Source organism: Scardinius erythrophthalmus, assembly GCF_964197995.2.
Source record: "Scardinius erythrophthalmus genome assembly, chromosome: 18".
In the NCBI taxonomy this organism is placed as follows: domain Eukaryota; kingdom Metazoa; phylum Chordata; class Actinopteri; order Cypriniformes; family Leuciscidae; genus Scardinius; species Scardinius erythrophthalmus.
The window spans coordinates 100,311-111,160 of record NC_138238.1 but is presented as its reverse complement, the minus strand read 5'-3'; the positions used below and the strand labels follow the sequence as shown (position 1 = coordinate 111,160).

The following is a 10,850-nucleotide window of genomic DNA, read 5'->3' as shown; positions in this document are numbered from 1 at the left end:
ACTGTATATTTATCATGCTATACAAAAATGTTGTAGACCCTGTATGAAATATTCTATATTCTGAAGACCATGCACATGAATGTATTTCAGTCTGAGACGTAAAAAGACTCCACACTGCCACCAGGTGTTCCTCACGACAGATACACACACGACACTGTTAATATTTTAAAGTATCACCATCTGCATTTTTGTTTTAATCATGTAAGCATTGTAGACCAAACAGACAGTAAAGATAATAATGTTAGCTAACCATTATAACCAGATCTGTGAGTAAAATAGATGGATTAGAAAACCAGTAAAATGCAGATTTCATATTATCTTCAATTTAATGCACCACAAACACTGTATTTGCTGAAGTTAAAATTCCTGCTTATGTGCATCATTGAATTTAATTGGAGTTTTGATGCATGCATTTGAAGTCAAAGGTCAAACAAACAAAACACTTGCATGTATCATGTTTTTCATTTAATAAACCTATTACAAAATATTTAAAATTTTTGTAATCTTTAAAAGCAACATCATAAAAAAATACATTTTCTCCCCACTGTATGGTTTCCTCAACATGTGGTAAAAGTAAAATAAAATAAAGCCGATCACCAATACGATGCTGTGAATTCACAAACTTCTGTCCAATCCCAGGTCTAAAATTAACCCTCCAATCAAAAAGGGACGACTCTGTTCTGTATATATACAAAAGGCAACCGCACAGCCTATAGGCTTCCAGGAAGGAATAATCGTGTAAATGAAAATACCCAAGTCCTTCCTCTAATCTGCTCTATCCCTTTTATCTGGGGATTCGGAGCAGAGCGAGCAGAAGCTGGAGAGACACAGAGATGCTGCAGGAATAACAGACTCAGGATCACAGCGAGAGAGAACCAGAGGCACAGAAGATGTTTTGGGGTTTAGCGCTGGCGCTGTTTTTCCTCCCCTCGATCTGCGGATCCTGTCCTGCTCAGTGCAGCTGCTTCTACCACAAACTGAGCGACGGCTCCAAGTCAAGGTATTTTACATGGACTCTGTCATTTACTGAACTCAGATGCTACTGTAGAAAGGGTTCATATGGACTGTTGTCTGCAGAATATTGACATGCCAGACTGAGCCTGCTCTTCATTTAGTCATTGGATTAACGTGCGTGTGCTTTTTAATCTCCCCTGTCGCAGTGTTTCAGGCCTCTGGCGTTCATCGCACACAGTGTAATGATAATAATAATAACAATACACAATAAAAGTAAACCCAGAATAGTGCACAGCGTATCATTGTTGACTACTATAATTGTAAATAAAAGTGGATAATTCTTATTTGTGTTTGATCATAATATCATAAACACATCTCTGTGCTGTGTTTCTATAGGAGTGTCCTGTGTAATGGCCCTGACCTCACTGTCATCCCAAACAACTTTCCCTCGGACACCTCCAAACTCCGCATCGAGAAGACGTCCATCAGCCGTGTGTCCAGCGATACCTTTCTCTACCTCATTAACCTGGAGTACCTCTGGATATCCTTCAACTCACTCTCCTCCCTCAGCGCCGACAGCTTCCGAGGACTCTATGCCTTGGATGAACTACGGATGGATGGGAATGTTCTCACTTCATTTCCATGGGAATGTTTGACGGACATGCCCAACCTTCGGCTTCTGGATTTGCACAACAATAAAATCAGCAGCATCCCAGCCGAAGCAACCATTTACATCAAAAACTTGACCTATCTGGATCTGTCCAGCAACAGTCTTGGTACAGTCCCAGGCGAGGTTCTGACTTCATGGTTCTCTCTAAAACCTCCTGCAGATACAGAGAATTCCAAAATGATACTGGGTGAGTTTATTTCTACAGTCTGACTGTTTGAGTCTTAGTCATTAACCAATAGAAAAACATTGACGTAAGTGTCTGTTCTTTGTGCAGGTCTTCACGACAACCCCTGGCAGTGTGACTGTCGTCTGTTTGATCTGGTGCAGTTCCAGAAGTATCCTTCGTCCTCGGTGGCGTTGATCGATACAGGCCTGCGCTGTGCCGAGCCGGAGAGCCTGTCAGGAGTCCTCTTCTCTGATGCTGAGCTCCGCAAGTGCCAGATTCCCCGCGTGCACACGGCCGTCGCCAGGGTCCGCAGCTCCATCGGGAACAACGTGCTTCTGCGCTGCGGGACCATCGGAGTGCCCATCCCGGAGCTGGCCTGGTCCCGGGCCGACGGCAAGCCCATGAACGGCACCGGTACGCTCGCTCTCGTCTCGTGTCTGCCTGGGTTTATTGCTCCTGCTAAATGAACGCGGCGCCTAGGTGTGCTTTAACTGCTAAACAAATAAATAAATGGAATCTGCTGCTTAAGCAATAAGAGAGATGCAAACAAGCAAGAGAAATTAGTTGTAATCGCTGTTATGTGTAATTGCACAGCTGGATGCAAAATGCAACATCAGAACTCATACTAATGTCAATTTTTTTTTTTTTTTTATCCTATAGTTCAACAGGAAGTCTCTAAAGAGGGCATCATCTGGTCCATTCTCAGCGTTCCTGCTGTTTCCTACCGAGATTCAGGGAAATATATTTGCAGAGCCACGAACTTTGTCGGGAGTGCCGATGCCATCATCTCGCTCGTCATTTCTGATACATGGCAAATCGATGAAGCGGTCGCCAAAAGAAGTCACGGAAAGAAGAACGGTGGATTTGGTCGTGCGGCGTATCAAGAAAAACTCGTGGCCAGATACGTGCCTCCTGCCACATCAGCCGCCATGCCCATTATTGAGCCCCTAAACGGACCGAAAAAAACGCCGTCCATCCGGGTCGAAAGCTACAGCGTTTCTGATGATGCTCCCAAAGCGAAGGCCACGGCGGCACCGGCAACCAGCGCAGAAACCGACAGCGCCGAAGAGCTTCAGAAAGATGTGTTGAGAAACCTTGAGTCCAATGCTTCTTCTCTACAGCAGGTCCCCGAGCGGCGAGTCGTTCGGTCGGTCAAAGTGATCGGCGACACCGACCACACCGTATCCCTGAACTGGCGAGCACCCACCGCCACCAACACCACGTCCTTCAGCGTTCTCTACGCCGTCTTCGGTGAGCGAGATATGCGCCGCATTAATGTCGGACCCGGCAAGAATCGCGTCACGATAGAAGGCCTCGTGCCCAAAACCAAGTACATAGCGTGTGTGTGTGTGAAAGGCCTCATCCCTAAGAAAGAGCAGTGTGTGATTTTCTCCACGGACGAGGCGGCCAGTGCGAGCGGCACGCAGAAGCTTATTAACGTGGTAGTGATCACAGTCGCCTGCGTCATCGCGGTTCCTCTGACCCTGATCGTGTGCTGCGGGGCGCTGAAGAAGAGGCTGCAGAAACTGCTGGGACGCAAGGCCAAAGACATTCAGGATTCCTATGTGACGTTTGAGACTCTGTCTCCGGGCACCAAAGCTAAAGGCCTGGAGGGGGAATACCTCAGCAGACTGAACCCGGACGAGTCCAACCGCCTGCTGTCGGCCCGCTCCAGCCTGGACTCGGCAGCCACGGCCCGGACCGAGGGACAGCCCAACGAGTACTTCTGCTGATCCAGACCCACGGCCCGGACCGAGGGACAGCCCAACGAGTACTTATGCTGATCCAACCCATGGCCCAGGCCGAGGGACAGCCCAATGAGTACTTATGCTGATCCAGACCCACAGCCCGGGCCGAAGGACAGCCCAATGAGTGCTTCTGTTGATCCAAACCCCTGGCCCGGGCCGAGGGACTGCCCAACGATTACTTATCTTGATCCAGATCCACGGCCCGGACCGAGGGACAGCCCAACGATTACTTATGTTGATCCAGACTCAGTTTCATGTGTTTGAAAGCATATTCCTCAGCCCCGAAAGGGAACTAACCAGCTTAGGGAAAGTTTACTGTTCAAAAAGGGAAAATGAAATAATGTCTTTGTTTTTTATTTTTGTCATGCACTTTTCCAATGAAAGTTTATCAATGATTAATTTATCATGCATATTGAATACAGTGAAATATCTTTATACAACACATAATACCCATCTGTCTGATAGAGAAAGTGAGAGCGTAAGACTTTCTGTTTGGACCGACAGGAGAGGGTTAGTGACGTACATGCTTAAACTTTTTCTTTTTACTTGTTTTTCTTTATACTGTTATCTTGGGTGAATGTTTTCCACTTTAACCCTAAAACTGTACTTATAATCGGTCAAATCAGGAATATGTTGATGTCTGTATGTACTGAAATATTTGTGTTTAAGAAAATGACTGAATAAAACCTTTTTTTTTTTAAATATGGTTCTTGATTTCTGAAGTTATGCACCTGAAAACATGTATGAGCACATTAGCCGTTCTATTCCTAGTTCGTCTGAATGCTCAAAGCAATATTTAGAAACTTCCATTGAATTTTGAGCATTAAGGATAATAGGATTTACTCCAGAGAGTACCGCAGTGAACGGAGCTGCCGTGTGTTTAATGTCTGAGATCCCAAATGTGATTCTGTATTAGGCAAGGCAAGTTTATTTTTATTTTTTTATTTTTTCTATTAAATCTATTTACATGATCGAGAGAGGGATTTAGAGAATTAATATTTCTTAACACTTGTTTTATCTTGTTTTATTAAAACTGTCTTCAGTAATCCATTACTGCACAGCAACTGAACAAAAGTCATTTAATTTGATCATGTTCATTATTTATTGCTGGTAACCACCTGTAAAATAACACAGTATTGTGTCTAAGCATCATTTGCTCCCTGATCCATTGTGTCATTATAGATTAAGAGTAATGAGCTTAAGTGAAGCAGGATCACAGATAGAGAGCTTCTCAAGCGTCTTCAGAACACTTTGGCCATCTTCCTCACAGCTCTGTCTGTCCTTTTCCTCTTCCTCGGATCTCTGTGTCCGACCAGATCCCTGTGTCTGACCCGATCACTGTGTCTGACCCGATCACTGTGTCTGACCCGATCCCTGTGTCTGACGCGATCACTGTGTCCGACCCGATCCCTGTGTCCGACCCGATCACTGTGTCTGACCCGATCCCTGTGTCTGACCCGATCACTGTGTCCGACCTGATCCCTGTGTCCGACCCGATCACTGTGTCTGACCCGATCACTGTGTCTGACCTGATCCCTGTGTCCGCCGGATCCCTGTGTCCGACCAGATCCCTGTGTCCGACCCGATCACTGTGTCTGACCCGATCACTGTGTCTGACCTGATCCCTGTGTCCGCCGGATCCCTGTGTCCGACCCGATCCCTGTGTCCGACCCAATCCCTGTGTCTGCCGGATCCCTGTGTCCGAACTGATCCCTGTGTCCGACCCAATCCCTGTGTCTGCCGGATCCCTGTGTCCGACCCGATCCCTGTGTCTGACCTGATCACTGTGTCTGACCCGATCACTGTGTCTGACCTGATCACTGTGTCTGACCCGATCACTGTGTCTGACCCGATCACGGTGTCTGACCTGATCACTGTGTCTGACCCGATCCCCTTGTCCGACCCAATCCTTGTGTCTGCCGGATCCCTGTGTCCGACCTGATCACTGTGTCTGACCCGATCACTGTGTCCGACCCGATCACTGTGTCCGACCCGATCCCTGTGTCTGACCCGATCCCTGTGTCTGCCGGATCCCTGTGTCCGACCCGATCCCTGTGTCTGACCCGATCCCTGTGTCTGACCCGATCACTCTGTCTGACCCGATCCCTGTTTCCACCGGATCCCTGTGTCAACCGGATCCCTGTGCCCGACCCGATCCCTGTGTCTGAACCGATCCCTGTGTCTGACCCGATCCCTGTGTCTGATCCAATCACTGTGTCCGACCCGATCCCTGTGTCTGACCCGATCACTCTGTCTGACCCGATCCCTGTGTCCGACCCAATCACTGTGTCCGACCCGATCACTGTATCTGACCCGATCCCTGTGTCCACCGGATCCCTGTGTCCACCGGATCCCTGTGCCCGACCCGATCCCTGTGTCTGACCCGATCCCTGTGTCTGACCCGATCCCTGTGTCTGACCCGATCCCTGTGTCCGACCTGTTGCTCCTGCAGGGACGAGCCCTTTAGACGTTGAGGCAGGCATGCAGAACAGATGTGTGACTGTCATTGCTTTAGGCTGCTTGAAACACTTTAATTCACCCAGAAACTCAATGTGTAGCTCGATTCAACTTATCTATGGTAGAACTTTAAGTGTCTTTCATGTGTATTGATGTTTTCCAGTAAACACAAACCAAAATGTCCCTTTATTTCCTGCTAACGTACATGTCTTTGCTATGTAGGGAACTTCCCCTAGGAAGGATCCCGCAAAACATTCCTGAGAATTACATCAAAATCCGTATTGAAAACTCCCACCTAGTTGAAATCCCTCCAGCGGCGTTCGCTACGGTCAGTGCCTTGGCCTTCCTACAGCTGAATTTTAACAATATAACGCTAATGAATGTCAGAAGCCTGGAGGGACTGCACAACCTGATGCATACAGGGCAACAAAATGCGTTCAATACCATGGACTGCTTTTCGAGACACTCAGATCCTTGACATTTTGGACCTGAAACACAACTGAATAGACGTGCTCCCAGAACATGCCCTGCGCCACCTGCCCAATTTATCCTTTAATCAGCTTATGTCATTTCCAGAGGCGTTCCTTGACTGGCCCCGCATGCAGCCGCAGAATGCAGAGGATCGGGCCGGTTTCGCTCTAGCACTGCATGATAATCACTGGCTCTGTGACTGCAGACTCAAAGGCTTTGTTGAATTCATCAACTCTATCAGCCCAGAGATAATCCTGATGAACTCATATATGGTGTGTTCAGGGCCTGAATCCAGAGCAGGAAAGTTCTTCCATGAGGTGGAGTTGAAGACATGCTTGGAGCCAGAAACCTCCTGTCCTCAAACTAAGTGGTGTTTGTGACGGGCAGTGTGTGGTGTTTGTGACGGGCAGTGTGTGTGTTTGTGACGGGCAGCGTGTGGTGTTTGTGACGGGCAGTGTGTGGTGTTTGTGACGGCAGTGTGTGTGTTTGTGACGGGCAGTGTGTGTGTTTGTGACGGGCAGTGTGTGGTGTTTGTGACGGCAGTGTGTGTGTGTTTGTGATGGGCAGTGTGTGTGTTTGTGATGGGCAGTGTGTGTGTTTGTTATGGGCAGTGTGTGATGGGCAGTGTGTGGTGTTTGTGACGGCAGTGTGTGTGTTTGTGACGGGCAGTGTGTGTGTTTGTGACGGGCAGTGTGTGGTGTTTGTGACGGGCAGTGTGTGGTGTTTGTGACGGGCAGAGTATGGTGTTTGTGACGGCAGTGTGTGTGTGCTTGTGATGGGCAGTGTGTGTGTTTGTGACGGGCAGTGTGTGTGTTTGTGATGGGCAGTGTGTGTGTTTGTGATGGGCAGTGTGTGATGGGCAGTGTGTGGTGTTTGTGACGGGCAGTGTGTGGTGTTTGTGAAGGGCAGTGTGTGTGTTTGTGACGGCAGTGTGTGTGTGTTTGTGACGGGCAGTGTGTGGTGTTTGTGACAGGCAGTGTGTGTGTTTGTGAAGGGCAGTGTGTGTGCATTGTGGTGGCCAGAAGGAAACAGTCCATCACAACGCAGCACAGTCACCATCAGAGGGCACAAGGTTTGGGTGAAACAGTGGTGTTCAGGACCAAGGACAGCTCTAACACAGGTGTGCAGCATTCCCCTCTGACAGGCAGCCTCAGCTGCAGGCTGTTGGGCCCAATTAGTAATCACATAAAAGTGAACAAAGAAGCCACAGTAGAAGGAGAAGCAGGGGAAGAGGACAGACACAGTGTTGGATGCATTCAAGCCCAGCCAGCCCAACTACCCTCTTGAAGATAGATGCTTAATTGATGGCGTGAGTAAAGTGAATCTCCTTAACTAATCCTACACCTCTTCTGCCTCTTTTTCAGAAGTAAATTGATGCAAAAAGGAGCAACCTGAGAAAGAAAAAGTACCTAAGTTAAAGTTTTCTCCCCTTTACCCTTAACCCTGCTTTATGCCAAATAAAGAACTATAAGTTTTGCTCCAGTGAAGTTTGGCCTGGTGAATGATTTACTTTGAACTCCAGAGCTAACCCTCTCAGCCTTGTGTGTGAAGTTTACAGTATGTATAATTTAAGGTAAGATTGTTTTGGCTTTATAGCGGTTCTTAAAGTTATTTTCGAGCTAAAGTTAGTTTTGATTGATTCGCTTCCATCGCAACGATCATTTGTTATTAAATTAGGGGCCGCTAAGACGACACCATTCTCTCTACACAAACTTTAAACGCGAACCTGTGAGAAACGCTGATGGCGTTCACATGCGCATTAAGAATTGGTTCTATAGTTATGTGCGTTTGAATATATGTGCGCAGGTTTGTAATTCCCTACAGACCAAGCCTAAACAAAGTAATGTTGTTTCCTTATAATTTTTGATACAGAATTTTATTTTATTTTATCACTTTGGGGTAGGTACGCAAATTGAGTTTCCCGACGACGCTTTATCTGTAGAGTGGTAAAGGGATCCTCCATAGGGAGAGACTAGTTGGCACTTCAGCACTGCGTTGTCATCGGGTCCAGGTGAAGGTCCTTCATCAGATCTGGATACGGCCTGGATCCGGCAGGCTGTGGGAAAACCTCGGGATAAACAAAGACACTAAAATTAGCGTATATGCCATTCTTCTTATGATGTAACGAGTACATCAGGATTTATGGGAAGTGTTCCCGGTTCCGGCTGACCTAATCTATGCAGCCTAACATTGAATTATAGAAGTCTATAATGTATTATGTGAATGCTAGGTCAAAGAGATGTGTTTTTAGTCTAGCTTTGAACTGACAGAGTGTGTCTGCTTCCTGGACAATGGTAGGAAGACTGTTCCAGAGTTTTGGTGCTAAATAGGAAAAGGATCTACCGCCAGCAGTTGATTTTGATATTCTAGGTATTATCAACTGGCCTGAATTTTGAGATCGCAATAGACGTGAAGGACTATAATGCGTTAAGAGCTCGCTCAAGTACTGTGCAGCTAAACCATTTAGTGCTTTGTAAGTGATCAGCAATATTTTAAAATTGATGCGATATTTAATAGGGAGCCAATGCAGTTTTGACGGAACAGGGCTAATATGGTCATACTTCCTGGTTCTGGTAAGAACTCGAGCTGCTGCGTTTTGTACCAGCTGTAGTTTGTTTATTAAGCGTGCAGGGCAACCACCCAGTAGAGCATTACAATAATCTAGCCTTCATGTCATGAACGCATGAACTAATTGTTCCGCATTTGTCAATGAGAGCATATGGCGTAATTTAGATATATTTTTAAGATGGAAAAATGCGGTTTTACAGCTACTAGACGCGTGACTTTCAAATGAAAGATTGGTATCAAAGAGCACACCCAGGTTCCTAACTGACGACGAAGACTTAACAGAGCAGCCATCGAGTGTTAGACAGTATTCTAGATTATTACGTGAGGAAGTTTTTTTGTCCAATAATTAGAATCTCTGTTTTTTCAGAATTTAGAAGTAGGAAATTATGAGTCATCCAATTTTTTATATCAGCTATGCATTCCGTTAATTTTGTGAATTGGTAAGTTTCATTAGGTTTTGAAGAAATATAGAGCTGAGTATCGTCGGCATAACAGTGAAAACTAATTCAATGCTTCCTAATGATATCTCCTAATGGTAGCATGTACAGAGTGAACAGCAGCGGTCCTAGTACTGAGCCTTGTGGTACGCCATACTGAACTTGTGATCGATAAGACATCTCTTCATTTACTGCTACAAACTGATAACGGTCAGATAAGTATGATTTAAACCATGCTAGTGCAATTCCACTAATGCCAACATAGTTTTCTAGTCTATTTTCTTCTAGTCTAGAGCATTTTCACATTTAGCTCCAAAACTCTGGAATAGCCTTCCTGAAACTGTTCGTTGCTCAGACTCGCTCTCCCAGTTTAAAACTAGATTAAAGACGCATCTCTTCAGCCAGGCATTCATATAATTCTTTTAATCTGACAGGTAAATCTGACCTCTAGTTCATAAACGCCAGAGGAGAACTGGCCCCCGACTGAGCCTGGGTTCTCCCAAGTTTTTTTTTTCTCCATTAGGTCACCTGATGGAGTTTTTCGGTTCCTTGCCACTGTTGCCTTTGGCTTGCTCAGTTGGGGATATTTGGGGATATTTAATTTAATTAATTGATCAACGATACTATTGATCAGCATTACCAAACGTGGACGTTCCACTAGAAACAAACATTGATGTATTGTTTTAATTTATTACTGTGAAGCTGCTTTGATACAACCTATGTTGTGAAAAGCGCTATATAAATAAACTTGACTTGACTTGACTTGACTATTTAAAAGAATGTTGTGATCAATGGTGTCAAATGCAGCACTAAGATCGAGTAACACTAATAGAGAGATACAACCACGATCGGATGATAAGAGCAAATCATTTGTTACTCTAATGAGGGTAGTCTCAGTACTATGGTACGGTCTAAATCCGGACTGGAAATCCTCGCAGATATCATTTCTTTCAATAAAGGAACACAGTTGTGAAGATACTGCTTTTTCTAATATCTTTGACAGAAAAGGTAGATTCGAGATCGGCCTGTAATTGACTAATTCTATAGGATCAAGTTGGGTTTTTTTAACAAGCGGTTTAATCATAGCCAGCTTAAAGTTTTTTGGTATGTATCCTAGAGACAAAGACGAATTAATGATATTAAGAAGAGGATCTATGACCTCTGGAAGCATCTCTTTCAGTAGCTTAGTCGGTATAGGGTCTAACATACATGTTGTAGATTTAGAAGATTTAACGAGTTTAGTAAATTCTTCCTCTCCTATAGCAACGAATGAATCAAATTTTTCCTCAGGGAGACTACAATGCACTGCCTGATGCGATACTGTAGTAGACGGTTGCATAGTTATAATTTTGTCCCTGATATTATCAATCTTATAAGTG

General features: G+C 45.4%; 1 protein-coding gene and 1 pseudogene across 2 annotated transcripts; both read left to right on the top strand.

The window, feature by feature from the left end:
- Positions 1 to 805: 805 nt before the first annotated feature.
- Positions 806 to 4,237, top strand: lrit1b (leucine-rich repeat, immunoglobulin-like and transmembrane domains 1b). The gene is made up of 4 exons (XM_081392551.1): positions 806 to 1,000; positions 1,351 to 1,811; positions 1,899 to 2,204; positions 2,451 to 4,237. Exons 1-4 carry the CDS (start codon positions 891 to 893, stop codon positions 3,521 to 3,523), a joined length of 1,950 nt encoding a protein of 649 aa, XP_081248677.1. The 5' UTR covers positions 806 to 890; the 3' UTR covers positions 3,524 to 4,237.
- A 1,963-nt stretch (positions 4,238 to 6,200) lies between these two features.
- On the top strand, positions 6,201 to 7,753 carry LOC308706807 (leucine-rich repeat, immunoglobulin-like domain and transmembrane domain-containing protein 2; annotated as a pseudogene). Its single transcript has 2 exons — positions 6,201 to 6,838; positions 7,461 to 7,753. The product of its transcript is annotated as a leucine-rich repeat, immunoglobulin-like domain and transmembrane domain-containing protein 2 (transcript).
- Positions 7,754 to 10,850: the final 3,097 nt, after the last annotated feature.